Raw genomic sequence first — 20,701 nt, forward strand, 5'->3', positions numbered from 1 at the left:
TATGGGGTGTTAGCTTTCATAACTCAAGGAATAGAGTTTAAGAGTCGCGATGTAATGATGCAGCTCTATAAACCTCTGGTTAGGCCACACTTGGAGTACTGTGTCCAGTTCTGGTCGACTCACTATAGGAAGGATGTGGAAACATTGGAAAAGGTACAGGGGAGAGATTTACCAGGATGCTGCCTGGTTTAAAGAGTATGCATTCTGATCAGAGATTAAGGGAGCTAGGGCTTTACTCTTTGGAGAGAGGGAGGATGAGAGGAGACATGATAGAGGTCTACAAGATAATAAGAGGAATAGATAGTGTGGATAGCCAGCACCTCTTCCCCAGGGCACCACTGCTCAATACAAGAGGACATGGCTTTAAGGTAAGGGGTGGGAAGTTCAAGGGGGATATTCGAGGAAGATATTTTACTCAGAGAATGGTTGGTCTGTGGAATGTACGGCCTGAATCAGTGGTGGAGGCAGATACGCTAGTGAAGTTTAAGAGACTACTGGACAGGTATATGAAGGAATTTAAGTTGGGGGCTTATGTGGGAGGCAGGGTTTGAGGGTCGGCACAATGTTGTGGGCCGAAGGGCCTATGCGGTGCTGTTCTATTCTATGTTCTGTGTTCTGACAACTCCTCTGTACCTACTTCCAAGCACCTTAAAACTGTACCCTCTCGTGCTAGCCATTTCAGCCCCGGGAAAAAGCCTCTGACTATCCACACGATCAATGCCTCTCATTATCTTGCACACCTCTATCAAGTCACCTCTCACCCTCCGTCACTCCAAGGATAAAAGGCCAAGTTCACTCAACCTATCTCATTAGGCATGCCCCCCAATCCAGGCAACATCCTCGTAAATCTCCTCTGCACCCTTTCTATGGTTTGCACATCCTTCCTGTAGAGAAGTGACCAGAAATGAGCACAGTACTCCGAGTGGGGTCTGACCAGGGTCCTATATAGCTGCAACATTACCTCTCAGCTCCTAAACTCAATCCCACGATTGATGAAGGCTAATGCACCATACGCCTTCTTAACCATAGAGTCAACCTGCATAGCAGCTTTGAGTGTCTTGTGGACTCAGACCCCATGATCCCTCTGATCCTCCACACTGCCAAGAGTCTTACCATTAATAGTATATTCTGCCATCATATTTGACCTACCAAAATGAACCACCTCACACTTATCTGGGTTAAGCTCCATCTGCCACTTCTCAGCCTAGTTTTTCATCCTATCAATATCCCGCTGTAACCTCTGACAGCCCTCCACACTATCTACAACACTCCCAACGTTTGTGTCATCTGCAAATTTACTAACCCATCCCTCCACTTCCTCACCCAGGTCATTTATAAAAATCACGAAGAATAAGGGTCCCAAAACAGATCCCTGAGACACACCACTGGTCACTGACCTTCCATGCAGAATATGACTTGTCTACAACCATTCTTTGCCTTCTGTCAGCAAGCCAATCTGGACCCACAACGCAATGTCCTAACTTGTCTGTAACTATCCCTCTCCAATGCTATGGTAAAGGAGATAGAATTATGATCACTATCTCCAAAATGCTCTCCCACTGAGAGATCTGATACCTGACCAGGTTCATTTCCCAATACCAGATCAAGTACAGCCTCTCCTCTTGTAGGTTTATCTACATATTGTGTCAAGAGACCTTCCTGAACATACCTAACAAACTCCATCCCATCTAAATCCCTTGCTGTAGGGAGATACCAATCAATATTTGGGAAATTAAAATCTCCCACCACAACAACCCTGTTATTATTACACCTTTACAGAATCTGTCTCCCTGTCTGCTCCTCTGCCCCTGTTACTCTATTGGGAGGTCTATAAAAAAACACCCAGTAGAGTTATTGACCCATTCCTGTTCCTATCTTCCACCCACAGAGACTCCATAGACAGTCCCTCCGTGACTTTCTCCCTTTCTGCAGCTGTGACACTATCTCTGATCAGCAGTGCCATGCCCCCACCTCTTTTGCCTCCCTCCCTGTCCTTTCTGAAACATCTAAGGCCTGGCACTCGAAGTAACAATTCCTGCCCCTGAGCCATCCAAGTCTCTCTATGCTTCAAAAAGGGAGAGAGACAGAAGAAAGGAAATTATAGTATAACTTCAGTGGTTGGGAAGATGTTGGAGTCAATTATTAAGGATGAGGTCTGGGAGGTACATGATAAAATAGGCTGTAGTCAGCATGGTTTCCTCAGGGGAAAATCTTGCCTGACAGATTTGTTGGAATTATTTGAAGAAATAACAAGAAGGATAGACAAAGGAGAATTGGTTGATGTTATATACTTGGATTTTTAGAAGGCCTTTGACAAGATGCCACACATGAGGCTGTGACAAGTTATGCCCATGGTATTACAGGAAAAATTCTAGCATGGATAAAGCAGTGGTTGATTGGCAGGAGGCAAAGAGTGGAACTTTTTCTGGGTGGTTGCCAGTGTCTAGTGGTGTTCCACAGGGATCTGTGTTGGGACTGATTCTTTTTACGTTATATGTCAATGATTTGGATGATGGAATTGATGGATCAGTTGCAAAGTTGGCAGACAACATGAAGATAGGTAGAGGGGCAGGTAGTTTTGAGGAAGCAGAGAGGCTACAGAAGACTTAGACAGATTAGGAGAATGGGCAAAGAAATGGCAGGTGGAATACAATGTCAGGAAGTGTATGGTCATGCACTTTGGTAGAAGAAATGAAAGAGTTGACTATTTTCTATTGGAGAGAAAATACAAAAAACTGAGATGCAAAGGGACTTTGGAGTCCTTGTGCAGGGTTCCCTAAAGGTTAATTTGCAGGTTGAGTCTGTGATGAGGAAGGCAAATGCAATGTTAGCATTCATTCGAAGAAGACTAGAATATTAAAGCAAGGATGCAATATTATAAAGCACTGGAGAGGCCTCAGTTGGAGTATTGGCAGCAGTTTTGGGTCCCTTATCTTGGAAGGGATGTGCTGAAACTGGAGTGAGTTCAAAGGAGGTTCACGAAAATGACTCCAAGATTGAATGGCTTGTCATCCGAAGAGCATCTGATAGCTCTGGGCCTGTATGCACTAGAATCATAAGAATGAGGAGTGACCTCATTGAAGCCTATTGAATGATGAAAGGTATTGATAGAGTGGATGTGGAGAGGATGTTTCCAATGGTGGGAGAATCTAAGACCAGAGGACAGTGCCTCAGAATAGAGGGACATCCTTTTAAAATGGATATGAGGAGGAATTTCTTTAGTCAGAGAGTGGTGAATCTGTGGAATTCTTTGCCATAGACAACTGTGGAGGCCATCTTTATGTATATTTAAGACAGATGCTGATAGTTTCTTGATTGGTCAGGGCATGAAGGGATACGGGGGGAGGACAGGAGGTTGGAGCTAACAGGGGAAGTCAAAGTCAACATAAAAGCAAAAGGGAGGACATGTAGTAGAGCAAAATTTAGTGGAAGTTAGAGATTGAGAAGTTTTTAAATACTAAGCGAAGACAATTAAAAAACCATAAGAAGCAAAATGATTAAATATGAAGGGAAGCTTGCCAATAATATCAAAGAGGACACCAAATGTTTTTTTTGCTTATATAAAGTGTAAAAGAGAGTAGATATTGGATCACTAGAAAATTATGTTGGAGAGGTAGTAATGGGGACCAAGGAAATGGCGGATGAACTGAATAAGTATTTTGCATCACCCTTCACTGTGGAAGCCACTAGCAGTATGCTAGGTGTTCAAAAGTGTCAGGGAGCTGAAGTGAGTGCAGTTGCTATTACGAGGGAGAAGAGGCAGAAGAAATGGAATTATAGGCCAGTTAATCTGACTTTAGTGGTTGGGAAGATGTTGGAGTTGATTGTTAAGGTTGAAGGCACATGGGAAAAATGGACCGAAGTCAGCATGGGCAGATGTCGTTACATAGTTGGTAATGCACTATGGTAGAAGGAATAAAAGCATAGACCATTTACTAAATGGGGAGAAAATTCAAAAATCTGAGTTGCAAAGGAACTTGAGAGTCCTCGTGCAGCTTTCCTTAAAGGTTAAGTTGTAGGTTGAGCTGATGGTGAGGAAGGCAAAGGCAATGTTAGCATTCATTTCAGAGGACTAGAATATGAAAGCAAGGATGTAATGTCAAGGATTTATAAGGCACTGGTGAGGCTGTCTTGGAGTATTGTGCATAGTTTTGGAGCCTTTTCTAAGAAAGGAAGTGCTGATATTGGAGAGGACTCAAAGGAAGTTCACAAAAATGATTTTGGGATTGAAAGGCATATGAGGAGTGTTTGATAGCTATGGGCCTGTACTCACTGGAATGAATGAGAAGAATGAGGGGGAACTCACTGAAACCTATCGAATGTTGAAAAGTGTAGATAGACTGGATGTGGAGAGAATATTTCCTGTAGTGAGGGAATCTAGGACCAGAGGACACAGATGGAGTGATATGGAGAGGATGTTTCCTGTAGTGGGGGAGTCTAGGACCGGAGGGCACAGCCTCAGAATAGAGGAATGCCCACTTAGAATGGAGATGAGGAGGAATTTCTTTAGCTAGAGTGTGTGGAATTATTTTGCCATGGGCAGCCGTGGAGACCAAGTCTTTGAGGGTAAAGTGGGTTGATAGATTCATGTTAAGCCAGGATGTGAAAGGTTACAGGGTGAAGGCAGGGGAATGGGGTTGAGCGGGAATTGGATTTTGCGTTGTATTTTGTGGATTGATTCACATTGTTGGATTTGTAGCTTTGGTTCCTTTTTGCATACTTTAATAAAATACTATGTTTCTGGTACAGAAGGCACTGATGGATTGGGATATAATGTTTCTGGAAATGATTCATATTGGTATTTTCCTTAAAATAAAGTTTCCTCATCTGCATATGCAGATTGTGTCAAGAAATGCAAGTTTATAAAAATAAGTGTTGACTCATTAACTGTGTTCACACAGATTCTGTGAGAGCAAATTTTGTTATGCATCTCAACATTTTGGGTGGTGATATCTGAATTCTGTAAAGACAAAGTTCAGTAACCTGAAAATGTATAATGTGTGTGTGTGGCGGGGGGGGGGCACACGGTCCCTTTACTAAGGTAAATTGCTTCACATCTGATTATTGAGTTTGCTTTTATAAAGATAATCTCTTTTAACAAAAAGGCAATCTGTGTTTAAGACTGTTAAAATAAAGAAACACGAGATTCTGCAGACGCTAGAAGTCCACAGCAACGCACGTAAAATGCTGAGGAACTCAGCCAGTCAGGCAGCATCGACAGTCAGTGTTGTGGACCAAGACTTCCCCAGGACTAGTTAAATAGTGTTCATAATACAAATGTTTGAAATGCCATGTTTTTCAAGTAAATTGATGTTAAACTCTCTCTTCCAGGTCCTCATTTTGCAGCAGTCAACAACAATAATGAAATCATTGTTACTGATTTTCATAACCATTCGGTTAAGGTAAATAAAGTTCAGCATGGTTTTAATCTAATTAAGAAAATAAAAACTGGACATGCTCTTCACTGTCATGCCATTAAATGCTGTTTACCATTATCTGTTGAAATAGAAACCCTAAATGGCTTCAAAAGTCTGTACTTTCTTCACAATCTCTCAATTTGACTTAATGTGATTATTTTACCTTTGCTAATGACATGGATGGACATTTTCCATTGTCTTTATTCACAGCAGCCAGTAACTATAAACAAAATGAAACAGCTTTTCTTTTGGGTGATTTGTTAATTATTCTGAGCATGAGGTTATTAAATCAGGTTTAATTTGAGCCTAGTTACAATGTGTTAAATTTTAAATTCGCTTACATTACATTCTTCTGCCATATATTGCTGGCAGTATTTTGGTACTTTGTGAAAATATACAGATCAAATAGAGAAAGTTGCAAATCTTAAAAAAATCAAATTGCTGAAAGTACTGAGCAGGTCAGGCTCCATCTGTAAGAAGGAAACCAGTAATGTTGCAGGTCAAACTACCCATGTCAGCATGGGAAAGGAGAGAAAGGAAGCTGGAAGTTTCAGGGAGGGTCAGGTACAGAAAATATCTCTGATATAATATAATGGGGGTGAACAAGTTCATTCTGTTATTGGCCATTGGTCAATGACTGAATGAGATACAGGCCAACAACAAGAGCATAAACACAATAATGTAGGCGTTGTGAAATGTAGAGTAGGAAGACAAGCTAGGCATGTCTTCATTCCAGAGAGAAATAAAGAGATAAAACAAGTTTGACCAATCTGTTGGAGTTTTTCGAGGAGGTTACCAGGAAAGTGCATGAAGGGAAGGCAGTGGATATTGTCTACATGGACTTCAGTAAGGCCTTTGACAAGGTCCCGCATGGGAGGTTAGTTAGGAAAATTCAGTCGCTAGGTATACATGGAGAGGTGGTAAATTGGATTAGACATTGGCTCAAAGGAAGAAGCCATAGAATGGTGGTAGAGAATTGCTTCTCTGAGTGGAGGCCTGTGACTAGTGGTGTGCCACAGGGATCAGTGCTGGGTCCATTGTTATTTGTCATCTATATCAATGACCTGGATGATGATGTGGTAAATTGGATCAGCAAGTTTGCTGATGATACAAAGATTGGAGGTGTAGTGGACAGTGAGGAAGGTTTTCAGAGCCTGCAGAGGGACTTGGACCAGCTGGAAAATGGGCTGAAAAATGGCAGATGGAGTTTAATACTGACAAGTGTGAGGTATTGCACATTGGAAGGACAAACCAACGTAGAACATACAGGGTTAATGATAAGGCACTGAGGAGTGCAGTGGAACAGAGGGATCTGGGAATACAGATACAAAATTCCCTAAAAGTGTCGTCACAGGTAGATAGGGTTGTAAAGAGAGCTTTTGGTACATTGGCCTTTATTAATCAAGTATTGAGTATAAGAGCTGCAATGTTATGATGAGGTTGTATAAGGCATTGGTGAGGCCGAATCTGGAGTATTGTGTTCAGTTTTGGTCACCAAATTACAGGAAGGATATAAATAAGGTTGAAAGAGTGCAGAGAAGGTTTACAAGGATGTTGCCGGGACTTGAGAAACTCAGTTACAGAGAAAGGTTGAATAGGTTAGGACTTTATTCCCTGGAACGTAGAAGAATGAGGGGAGATTTGATAGAGGTATATAAAATTATGATGGGTATAGATAGAGTGAATGCGAGCAGGCTTTTTCCACTGAGGCAAGGGGAGAAAAAAACCAGAGGACATGGGTTAAGTGTGAGGGGGGAAAAGTTTAAAGGGAACATTAGTGGGGGCTTCTTCACACAGAGAGTGGTGGGAGTATGGAATGAGCTGCCAGACGAGGTGGTAAATGCGGGTTCTTTTTTGACATTTAAGAATAAATTGGACAGATACATGGATGGGAGGTGTATGGAGGGATATGGTCCGTGTGCAGGTCAGTGGGACTAGGCAGAAAATGGTTCGGCAGAGCCAAGAAGGGCCAAAGGGCCTGTTTCTGTGCTGTAGTTTCTATGGTTCTATGGTTCTAAGTGAGCTAAGCCAATTTGAATCAGAGTAATCAAGTCACTGAAAGAAGCAGAATTCAATATTGAGACAAAATGGCTGCAATATGCCCATGGAAGAGGAGGCGATACTCCTCAGTTTTGCATTGTGCCTCATTGTAGGTCCTTTGGCCCACAATGTCTTTGCCAATTGTGATACCAGTCTGAGCTGATCCCATCCGCCTGTGTAAGGTACATACTGCTTTATTCCCTGCCTGTTCACATATCTTTGTAAATGTTTCTTAAACAGTGCTATCATATCTTCTATAACCATATTCTCGAGCAAGCACGTATCGTTTGTTTAAAGAAAACATTGTTTTAAGAGCAAAAGAATTGCAAACGACAGAATTGGTCCTCTAGAACAGTGGTCCCCAACCACTACCAAAATTGTGCTACTGGGCCGTGAGGAAACGATATGATTTAGTAATATGAAATGATGTGAGTCAGCTGCACCTTTCCTCATTCTCTGTCACGCCCACTGTTGAACTTGAACACCACCCACCCTCCCCGTTGGCCACTCCCCAAGAATATTGTCAATATTAAACCAGTCTGCAGTGCAGAAAAAGTTGGGGACCCCTGCTCTAGAACATCAAAATGGTAATCTACTGTGTGTGTGGAGCCAAAATGTGTGATGGGAGAGGTCTTAGCTGGATTCTTTTGCATCTGTATTTACTCAGGAGACTGGCACGGAGTCTATAGAAGCGAGGCAAACGGCAGCGAGGTCATGGACCCTTTCAGACTATAGAGTGTTTGCTGTTTTGAGGCAAATTAGGGTGGATAAATTCCCAAGGCCTGATAAGGTGTTCCTCTGGACCCCACAGGGGACAAGTGCAGGAATTGCAGGGACTCTAGCAGAGTTATTTAAATCATCTTTGATGACAGGTGAGGGTTGAAAGATAGCTAATGCTGTTCCATTGTTTAAGAAAGGCTCTAAACATAAACAAGGACATTATAGGCCGGTAAGCCTGACATCAGTAATGGGAAAAGTTATTGGAAGGTATTCTGAGGGACTGGATATATATGGGTAGATGTGCACTGATAATGGATAGTCAGTATTGCTTTGTGAGCAGTAGGTCGTGTCCAACAAATCTTAGTGTTTTTCCAGGAAGTTACCTGGAAAATTGATAAAGACAAGACGGTGGATGTTGTTTACATGGACTTTGGTGAGGCTATTTGACAAGGTCCCACATGGGAGGTTGGTCAAAAAGGTTCAATCACTCAGCATTCAAGATGAGGTAGTAAATTGGATTAGACATTGGCTTTGTGGGCGAAGCCAGAGTGTGGTAGTAGATGGTTGCCTCTCTGACTGGAGGCCAGTGAATAGTGGTGTGCCACAGGGTTCAGTGCTGGGTCCTTTGCTGTTTGTCACCCATATCAATGATCTGAATGATAATATGGTTATGTGGATTACACCAAGATTAGGGGCTGCAGTGGACAGTGAGGAAGACTATCAGAGCTTGCAGCGGGATCAGCTTGAGAAATGGTGTAAAAAAACGGCAGATGGAATTTGATGCAGACAAGTGCGATGTGTTCCCCTTTGGTAGGGCTATCCATTGTACTGAAGGTCTTGCACAGTGAATCACAACCAGAACAGAGCACTGAGGAGTACGGTAGAACAAAGGGATCTGGGAATATAGGCCCATTATTAATTGAAAGTGATATTCACAAGAGGATATTGAAGTACATTGAAGGAGAATAAAACTGCAGCAGCTGTGAGGATCCCTAGTGTCCATGGGATCTGTCTTGGAGGCTGAGGTTGAGCTGTTGATATTAAACCTGATTCTGATTCTGAAAGTGGTGAAGCAGGTAGGTAGCTTTTGGAAAGCGAAAAGAAAGCTTTTGGCACATGGGCCTTCATAAATCAAAGTATTGAATACAGGAGATGGGATGTTATGTTGAAGTTGTATAAAATTATGGTGAGGCCTAATCTGGAGAATTGTGTGCAGTTTTGGTCGCTAACCTACAGGAAAAATATAAGTAAGGTTGAAAGAGTACAGAGAAAATTTACAAAGATGTTGCCGGCGCTGGAGTACCTGAGTTAGAAAAAAAGATGAATAAGTTATCTCTTTATTCCTTGGAACGTGGAAAATTGAGAGGAGATTTGATAGAGGTATTCATAACTATGAGGGATTTAGGAAGGGCAAATGCAAGCAGGCTTTTTCCATTGAGGTTGGGTGTGACTACAATTAGGTCATGGGTTAAGGGTGAAAGGTGAAAAGTGAAAAGTTTATGGGGAATGTGAAGGGAAATTTCTCCACTCAGAGGGTGGTGAGAGTGTGGAATGAACTGCCAGTGCAAATGGTGGGTGCAAGCTCAATTTCAAAGTTTAAGAGAGGTTTGGCTAGATCAGTGGATGACAGGTACATGGAGGGCTATGGGCCTGGTGCAGTTTGATGGGAGTAGGCAGTTCAAATGGTTTGGTATAGGCTAGATGGGCCAAAGGGTCATTTGTATGACTATGACGGTATCAAGTAAAATCGCTCCTATTACCTTTACAGTGTTCCTCTCTCACCATGAACATGTTCTCTAATGTTTGAAATTTCAAATGAGGAAACATATGAAGTGGGAGTAGGGAATTAAGACTATGTAGTATTATAGTACTTATCTATAATTTTTATCTACTTTGAATTGGTTTTGGTTCATTATTATCACATTCTGGCATAGTAAGAGACTGGATATATAAGTATTTGAATACTTATATATCCTTAAAACCACAAGATATAGGAGCAGAAGTAGACCATTCGGCCTATCGAATCTGCTCCAGAATTCTTTCTTTCTTTTCAAATCTCCTTATTGTTATATTATACAGGAAAAATAACATGAGTACATATGTCTCAAAAAAGACATTCTCTTAAAGATTGAAAAAAAATTTTTTGATAACAAAAAAAACCTACTAAGCAGAAAAGTGAGGAAAAAAAAGAACCCATTAGGTGTACAACCCCGGAGTCATGCGTCATACAAAAAGCTTCTAAAAATAAACATCAAACCGCCAGCAAGAAAAGAAAATATACTAAAAAATTTACAATTAGATTGTGGAAAAATTATATCAATTAACTCAAATGATAATAATGAGCCCCATCTTTTCTCAAAATCAAATAAAGGTTCAAAGGTTCGACTTTTAATTTTCTCCAAACTAGGACATAGCATCACTTGAGAGAACCATTGTGATAAAGTGGGAGCTGATGTATCCTTCCACTTCAACAAAATGGCCCTCCTAGCTATCAATGTAACAAATGCAATAACATGTTGGTCAGACACAGAAATACCATGAATATTTTGAGGAATTATTCCAAAAAGCACAGTTAATTTATTAGGTTGTAGATTAATTTTAAGTGCTTTGGAAATTGTTGAAAAAACCGACTTCCAGAACTGTTCCAATATAGAACAAGACCAAAACATATGTGTCAGTGTAGCTATCTCAGTTTTACATCTGTCACAATGACTATCAACATTAGAAAAGGTTTTAGAAAGTCTCTCCTTTGTCAAGTGATAACGATGTACAATTTTAATTTCAATCAATGAATGGCTAGCACAAATTGAAGAAGAGTTAACCAACTTCAATATCTGCATCCAATCCTCCGTCATAAAAGTCAAATTAAGTTCCTTTTCCCAATCCTGTTTAATCTTAGATATTTAAGGACGCTTATCCCATTGTAATAATAAATTATAAATTCTTCCAATAGAACCCTTAATCAAAGGATTCATACCCATAATAGTATCTAACAGGTCAGCCTCCAATATGTAAGGAAAATTACTTAAATATTTTTGTAAAAAATGACTAACTTGAAGTTATTGCAGGAAGTGTGAGTATGAAAGAGAATATTTATCAATTAATTGTTCAAAAGACATCAATCTATCTTCTTTAAATAAATCCAAAAAAGAATTAATACCTTTATTTTTCCAAAGTAAAAAAATTGGATCACTCAAAGGCTTAAAAAATTAATTTTGGTAAATTAAACTACAAAGTTTAAATTTTTTAAGATTGAAAAACTTGTGGAATTGGAGCCAAATTTGTAAAGAATACTTAATCACAGGATATAGGTTTAAATTTAGAACTTTAACTAATTGCATAGGTAAAGGAGCTCCCAATAACTGTTTTACAACTTTCAGTTCCAGGTCTACCCAAATTGGCCGATCACTCTTATCACCCAGTATAACCAAAAAGGCATATATCGCACATTAACAGCCCAATAATACATTCTTAGATTAGGCAAAGCAGGACCTCCATCCTTTTTCAATTTTTGTAAGTGACATTTACTAATTCTTGGTCTTTTATTATTCCAAATAAAAGATAAAATAATAGAATCAATCTGATCATAAAACTTCCTAGTCAAAAAAAACAGGAATATTCTGAAATAAATTTAAAAATTTCGGTAAAATCATCATTTTAACTATATGAATACGACCAACAAGTGAAAATGTAAGTGGACTCCATCTACTAAATAAGTACTTCATAGTCTACTAAGGGAACAAAGTTGGCTTTATAAAGATCCTTATATTTTTTAGTAATTATAATACCTAGATATCTAAAGGAGTCTGCAACTTTAAAAGGAGTATTATCATATATAGAGACAGAATCATTTAAAGGAAACAATTCACTTTTACTAAAATTTATTTTATATCCTGAAAAACCTCCAAATTCATTAAATAATTTTAGCAAGGCAGGAATGGATTCGTCAGGGTTAGATATATAAACCAATAAGTCATCAGCATAAAGAGAGACCTTATGCATGGTCTCATTCACAAAGATCCCATGGATATTTTTAGCCTCACAAAGAGCAATAGCGAGGGGTTCTAATATTAAATTAAACAACAAAGAAATTAATGGACAGCCCTTGCCTTGCCCCCCATGAAAGCTGAAAAAAAGATCTACAATTGTTAGTGACAACAGTAGCAATAGGGGCTTTATATATCATTTTAATCCAATTATTAAAATTAACACCAAAGCCAAATTTCTCTAAAACATTGAATACATATTTCCATTCAACTCGATCAAATGCTTTTTCAGCATCCAAAGATACAACACGTTGTGGAGTTTTAAAAGAGGACGAATACATAATGTTAAATAGTCTCCGAAATAGCCTGTTTGATCTTTAAAAATAATTTTACCAAAAATATTCTCCAACTGATTGGCCATTATCTTTGACAAAATCTTAGCGTCGACATTCAGTAACGAAATAGCTCTATATGAAGCAGTCAGTGGGATCTTTACCTTTTTTAAGAATTAAAGAAATAGAAGCCTCATAAAAAGAGCATAAGTCACCTTTCACAAAAGAATACTTAAACATTTCCAACATATACGGAGAAAGCAACTTTCCAAATTTTTTATAAAATTCTACTGGATAGCCATCAAGTCCCAGGGACTTACCAGATTGCATTGAAAAAATAGCTTTATGAATTTTAGCTTCAGTGATTTGAGCATCGAGAGTTTTTTTATCCTCAGCCGAGATTTTAGGAAAAACAATCTTTTGTAAAAAAGCATTCATTTCAGAGGAATCTAACGGACATTGAGATTTATAAAGCTCAGCATAAAAATCTTGAAAAATCTTATTAATTTCTTCATATTCCTGAGCTAAGGTACCATCTTTCCTATGAATTTTCATGATTTGCCTTTTGGCTGCAGCCATTTTTAATTCAGATGCAAGCACTTTATTATTTTTACCTCCGAACATATAAAATTGGCTCTTTAACTTAAGCAAATATCCTTCAATGGGATGAATTAATAACAGGTTATATTGTGATTGAAGTTCCACCCTTTGTTTAAATAAATCAGTATTGGGGGAAATTGCATAGATGTTATCCAAATCTTTAATTTGTTTTGAAATTCTATCTAATTCTGCTTTCATTTGTTTTTTAAGTTTAGCTGAATAAGAAATAATCTGACCAAGTATAAATGCTTTACATGTATCCCATATAACTAATTTAGACATACCCCCTATATCATTAAAAAGGAAAAATTCTTTTATCTGGGTTTCAATGAAACTGACAAAGTCAGAGTTTTGCAATAATGTCTGAGACATGCGCCAAGGTGGGCGGGCAAGAGTGACATCATCAAATTCAAAAGACAAACTCAGAGGCGCATGATCAGATATAGCAATAGCATCATATTCGCAACTTTTAACACTAGGCAAGAAGCGGGGATCAATTCTAGTATTATCGATCCTCGAATATTTTTTATAAACATGTGAGAAGAAAGAATATTCTCTATTATCGGGATACAGATACCTCCACAAATCAATCAACCCAAAATCAATCAAAAAGGAATTAATAAATGAGGTGGATCGATTTGGAAGTCGCTGATTGGTTGAGCTCTTATCGATCATAGGATTTAAGCAGCAATTAAAATCCTCACCCATTATCAGCATATATTCATTTAAATCAGGCAGTAAAGCAAATACCTTTTTTAAAAAAGGAAGGATTATCTAAATTAGGACCATACAAATTAACCAAAACAACTTTTCTGTTACAGATTGTTCCTTTAACAATTAAAAATCTACCATTAGAATCTGATTCAATATCCTCTTGAATAAATATATTAGGTTTAATAAAAATAGACACGCCTTTTGTTTTACTCTGAGAAGTAGAGTGGAATTGCAACCATTCCACCATCTAATAAACCTGTTTTGATCTGCCGCCTTGATGCGTGTCTCTAGAGCAAAAATTATATCAGGTTGGAATCGGTTAATAATTTTAAAAGTCTTTTTTCGTTTAATAGGATAATTCCAATCACATACATTCCAACTTATTATATTAATCTGTTTGAATACCATACTATAATTTTATTTTACTTTATACATGCACAGAGCACATACCAATACGGGATGATCAAAAATGGTGGTGATGAGGAATACAACCAGATAAAAAACACGCATGATCTAGAACCACCCAATGGGGAAAAAACTCCTAACTCTAAACCCACCCACCCACACATGGAAGCCCGAAAAAGGCAAGCGATCTACGATAGAATTTGAAGCTACTGACTGCTCTGTCTGTGTTTTCTTTCCCTCCCCCCAGTTAGTAAAAAAGGTAGAGTGACCTTTTGAAAAAAACAACAAAGTCTCAGCAAAAAAAGGTATTTACATTTCATCGACTAATAAACAAGAAAGAACCAAAATAATGTTATCTCTTCAAGAGAAAAACCAGTGCCATCTTTAAGTTTAATATTAATTCCCTAAAAAAGCTTTAAATTCAATTATAAAATGTTATAATAAAACAGAAAAAATATATAAAAAGCCCTATTAGTAGGAAAAAACTACCAATTAGCTGATTTAAAAAAAAGAAACAAACCAAGTGTTAAATTAAAGGAACAAATCCCCGTATCATCTTCTCTCAGTCATAGAATGTTCAGATCATTTAGTCAGAGATTCTTAAGCCATAAATCTTTCCAAAGGAAAACCAACAATAAGCAATAATGAACAACTCTCCTTGTCTTCTTTAATTAGTCTCTCAATGAAATATGCAAATGACCTTCATAAATCTTCTTTCCAAAATGCGAATAGTATACAGATAGCCAAACAGCCTTTCGGATAGATCATTCAACAGCGGCGGGTATAGCCTGAATAAAATCCAGTGCAGCTTTTGGATCAAAAAAAGTACGAGGAGGTGAATAAGCAGGAAAAACTTTAATTCTTGTTGGGTACCTCAAAGACAGAAAAAGTTTTTTTTACCATATGCTTGTTTCATTACCAGGGCAAATTTTGATCTTTGTTCCATTATCTCTCTTGGATAATCTTCGTAAAAGCGGAGCTCAGATTCCATAAGTCTAAAAATCTCTGTTTTCTTGCCTGTTGCATTATTTAATCTTTAATTTTAAAGTGATGAAAGCAAATCAGAACAGATCTTGATTTACTAGAATCCTTCAACTTTCAGATAAACGCCCTGTGTGCCCTTTCTATAGCAGGCGGCTTTGATAGAATGGTAGGAAATAAAGTGTGGAAAAGCTTACCAAAGTAAGCAGTTAAATCTCCATCTTCAGCTCCTTCTTGCAGCCCAACAATTCGTATGTTCTTTCGTCGAGACCTAGTTTCCAGGTCTATAATCTTATTTTGATATCTTTCCAAACAAGTTGTAGCTTCAGACAACTTTTGCTTAGTTATCTTCAATTCCTCTTCATGTGAAATAACTTGAGTTTCCAGGTCTTTAAGTTTTCCCAGAAATGACTTCATTTCATTACTATTCTTTTCCAGTTGGTCTTTAATTGATCCATTCTGATCCTTAATTGAATTCAGTGTCCGAACGATATCTTCAGCCCACGATGGCATTTCATCAGATCTTTCCTTTTGCACCTTTCCTTTCCCATTACCTTTATCACTAGGTTCAGGTAAATTCTTCCCACTTCTTGTAGACATAGACATACTGTTCCCCCTCAAGAATCAGCAAGTAAAAATTTTAAATTCAAAGCGTAAACTGGGGGAGAGAAAGAAAACTAAGAACAGCACAAAAATACATTTGCAGACAGGGGCGGTCCTCAGGGCCATAGAATGTCCTTAGCAAGTTGGATTAAAGAGAATCCCAAGACATCAACAGTAAGAAGATAAATAGGAGAGTGTAGGACCAGTCAAGGATAAATGAGGGGCACGTGCTTGGAGGCAGAGAATGTGGGTAGATTCTAAATTTGTGTCAATATTTACGAAAGGGAAGGCCGTGAAGGATAGTGAGACCAGTGTGCATTGTGCTAATTTGCTATGGCATTTCAAGATAAAGAAGGGGATATTATGGAGCCTCTTAACAAACAATAAGGTCCTCATCTGCTCCAGAATTCAATCATGGGTTGATTCAATTCTTCCAGTCATCCCTACTCCCCTGCCTTCTCCCCATACCCTTTGATGACCTGGCTACTCAAGAACCTGTCTATCTCTGCCTTAAATGCACCCAATGACTTGGCCTCCACAGCCACTCGTGGCAACAAATTCCACAGATTTACCACCCTCTGACGAAAGTAATTTCTCCGTATCTTTGTTCTAAATGGATGACCCTCAAATCTGAAATCATGCCCTCTTGTCCTAGACTCCCTTACTCTTTCTATAACATTCGCACACTGTTAAATATTGTTTACACCCCCTCACAACATGTTCCTGAGTGTGCTATCTCTTTAGATGCGGAAAAAGCTTTTGATAGAGTAGAATGGCCTTACTTATTTAAGGTGCTTGAAATGTTTAATTTTAGCTCGAAATTTATATCCTGGATCAAACTGTTATATCATTCTTCTATGGCCTCGGTCCGTACTAACTCTTTAAGCTCACCTTTTTTCCCTCTTTTTCGAGGTACTCGACAAGGTTGTCCTCTTAGTCCTTTATTATTTGATATTGCATTAGAACCTCTTGCAATTGCCATTCGAGAATCTCCAAATATTATTGGGATAACTCGGGGCTTAAAGTCCCATAAAATATCACTCTATGCTGATGACTTAATTTTATATATTTCTAATCCTCAAAAATCTATCCTTGCTGCTTTAGATTTATTAGCACAATTTAGTCTTTTTTCAGGTTATAAACGAAATCTTAGTAAGAGTGAACTTTTTCCAATTAAAAAGCAACTTCCCTTGTATCATAACTTTCTGTTTAGATTGATTAATAATTATTTTTCATATCTTGGGATTAAAATTACTTGTAAACAAAGATTTATTTAAGACTAATTTTTTACCCTTAATTGATCATATTACTCAACCTTCATCTAAATGGTTTCCATTATATTTAACTTTGATTGGTCATATTAATGCAGTTAAGATGTTTATTCTGCCAAAATTTATATATATATATATTTCAGGCATTACCGATTTTTGTTCCAAGATCTTTTTTTGATAAAGTTGACTCTAAAATTTCTTCAATTATTTGGCAAAATAAAAACCCGAGACTGGGTAAAATACATCTACAGAAAGCTAAGAGAGATGGAGGTTTCGCATTACCTAACTTTAGATTCTATTATTGGGCAATTAATATTCGACATATGAAATTTTGGTTACTTGACCAAGATACACTATCCATTCCTGAATGGGTAGTATTGGAATTACAATCTGCTCAGGGCTATGCACTTGGCTCTATTTTAGGTTCCTCTCTTCCTTTTGATTTGAAACGCCTTAAACAGGTCTCTAACCCGATAGTTAAATATACCTTACGTATTTGGTTTCAATTCAGAAAATTTTTTGATCTTAGCCAATTTGGGCTAGCGATCCCTATTTTAAGTAACATTTTTTCTTCCCTCTTTCACGGACCGTGCTTTTCAAATTTGGAAGACTAAGGGTATTTCATGGTTTCTGGATTTATTTTTAGATGGTTCCTTTATGTCTTTTGAACAATTATCTAATAAATATAATTTACCAAGAATACATTTTTTTAGATATCTTCAAGTTAGAAATTTCCTAAGTACTATACTTTCTTCCTTTCCAATGCTCCCTCCTACATATATTTTAGATACTATAATTAACCTTAATCCATGTCAGAAAGGTGCAATGGCTATTATTTATAATATTATTATGAAACTTAGGAAAGCTCCATTTGATAAGATCAGGTCAGATTGGGAACAGGAATTGGGTTCTATCATTTCCGTGGATGACTGGGGGCAGATTTTACAATTAGTCAATACTTCCTCTATCTGTGCTAAACATTCCCTAATTCAATTTAAAGTTGTTCATAGAGCACATATGTCCAAAGATAAATTAGCTCGTTTTTATTCTCATATTAATCCTTTTTGTGATAGATGTCTGGGGCAGATAGCCTCTTTAACTCATATGTTTTACATTGAAACATAGAAAATAGGTGCAGGAGTAGGCCATTCGGCCCTTCGAGCCTGCACCGCCATTTATTATGATCATGGCTGATCATCCAACTCAGAACCCCGCCCCAGCCTTCCCTCCATACCCCCTGACCCCTGTAGCCACAAGGGCCATATCTAACTCCCTCTTAAATATAGCCAATGAACTGGCCTCAACTGTTTCCTGTGGCAGAGAATTCCACAGATTCACCACTCTCTGTGTGAAGAAGTTTTTCCTAATCTCGGTCCTAAAAGGCTTCCCCTCTAGCCTCAAACTGTGGCCCCTCGTTCTGGACTTCCCCAACATCGGGAACAATCTTCCTGCATCTAGCCTGTCCAATCCCTTTAGGATCTTATACGTTTCAATCAGATCCCCCCCTCAATCTTCTAAATTCCAACGAGTACAAGCCCAGTTCATCCAGTCTTTCTTCATATGAAAGTCCTGCCATCCCAGGAATCAATCTGGTGAACCTTCTTTGTACTCCCTCTATGGCAAGGATGTCTTTCCTCAGATTAGGGGACCAAAACTGCACACAATACTCCAGGTGTGGTCTCACCAACGCCTTGTACAACTGCAGTAGTACCTCCCTGCTCCTGTACTCGAATCCTCTCGCTATAAATGCCATCATACCATTCGCCTTTTTCACCGCCTGCTGTACCTGCATGCCCACTTTCAATGACTGGTGTATAATGACACCCAGGTCTCGTTGCACCTCCCCTTTTCCTAATCGGCCACCATTCAGATAATAATCTGTTTTCCTATTTTTGCCACCAAAGTGGACAACTTCACATTTATCCACATTAAATTGCATCTGCCATGAATTTGCCCACTCACCCAACCTATCCAAGTCACCCTGCATCCTCTTAGCATCCTCCTCACAGCTAACACTGCCACCCAGCTTCGTGTCATCCGCAAACTTGGAGATGCTGCATTTAATTCCCTCATCCAAGTCATTAATATATATTGTAAACAACTGGGGTCCCAGCACTGAGCCTTGCGGTACCCCAGTAGTCACTGCCTGCCATTCTGAAAAGGTCCCATTTATTCCCATTCTTTGCTTCCTGTCTGCTAACCAATTCTCCACCCACACCAATACCTTACCCCCAATACCGTGTGCTTTAAGTTTGCACACTAATCTCCTGTGTGGGACCTTGTCAATAGCCTTCTGAAAATCCAAATATACCACATCCACTGGTTCTCCCCTATCCACTCTACTAGTTACATCCTCAAAAAATTCTATGAGATTCGTCAGACATGATTTTCCTTTCACAAATCCATGCTGACTTTGTCCGATCATTTCACCGCTTTCCAAATGTGCTGTTATCACATCCTTGATAACTGACTCCAGCAGTTTCCCCACCACCGACGTTAGGCTAACCGGTCTATAATTCCCCGGTTTCTCTCTCCCTCCTTTTTTAAAAAGTTTTGGTCTTGTCCTACTCTGGAAACTTTTTGGAGAGACATTTTTAATATTATCTCAAAGGTATTGAATATAGATATCTCTCCTCATCCTATTACTGCTACCTTTGGATTACCTAAAATTTCCACTAATCTTTCTCCTTCAGCCCATAGAATGATTGCATTTCTTACTTTAATGGCGAAAAGATGCATCTTACAACATTGGAAAGAGCCTAATGCTCCAACTACCTTTTTTTGGTTTTCCCAGACGATATTATGCTTAAATTTGGAGAAAATTAGAAGTAATCTTTATGATTCCCCACTTAAATTTGAACAGACCTGGAGATCTTTTATTCAATATTTTCATTTAATGTAATCTTTTTTTTCTCTTTTGCTCCATATTTATATTCCCTTCTTGCTTTTTTTTTTAACTGTTTTTAGTGGAGGTCGGGTTTGAGGACGTGATTTTAAGTTCTTTAACTCTACCTGTTTCCAAGTTAGCCCATCGCTTTGCTTTGCTTTTAGGTTAGTTGTACGGTGGTTTTTTTTGGGGGGGGGTTTCCTTTTCTCTATTGATATATATATATATAAAAACTAGTATACTATTATTTTTCCTTATTATTTTATGTTTAAATTGCACTGTTTGTATCAATTTTTTTTCTGTATTAATATCTCCTGTAATTTTATTATATTCTAACAGTGTATTAGTGCCTATATGGATTACCCTTTGTATACTTATTCAATAAAAAGATTTAAAAAGAAAGAACATTGCATTCACATTCTTCACCACTGACTCAACCTGGAGGTTAACCTTTAGGGTATCCTACACAAGAACTCCCAAGTCCCTTTGCATCTCTCCCCATCTAAATAATAGCCTGCCCGTTTATTTCTTCAACCAAAGTGCATGACTATACACTTTACAACATTGTATTTCATTTGCCACTTCTTTGTCCATTCCCCTAAACTATCCAAGTCTCTCTGCATGCTCTCTGTTTCCTCAACACTACCTGCTCCTCCACCTATCTTTGTATCATTGGCAAATTTAGCTACAAATCCATTAATCCCATAGTCCAAATCATTGACATACATCGTAAAAAGCAGCGCTC

At 38.4% G+C, this 20,701-nt stretch overlaps 1 protein-coding gene across 3 annotated transcripts in view; it reads left to right on the forward strand.

Moving 5' to 3' along the window:
* The window catches only part of trim2b (tripartite motif containing 2b), a 227,051-nt gene that overhangs the window by 201,564 nt on the left and 4,786 nt on the right, over positions 1-20,701 (forward strand). For all 3 annotated transcript variants that reach the window (XM_072255852.1, XM_072255854.1, XM_072255853.1), the window contains exon 10: positions 5,332-5,402. In XM_072255852.1, the coding sequence (XP_072111953.1) occupies positions 5,332-5,402 (71 nt within the window). The remainder of the gene's footprint in view (positions 1-5,331; positions 5,403-20,701) is intronic.

Source organism: Mobula birostris, chromosome 4, assembly GCF_030028105.1.
Source record: "Mobula birostris isolate sMobBir1 chromosome 4, sMobBir1.hap1, whole genome shotgun sequence".
Lineage (NCBI taxonomy): Eukaryota > Metazoa > Chordata > Chondrichthyes > Myliobatiformes > Myliobatidae > Mobula > Mobula birostris.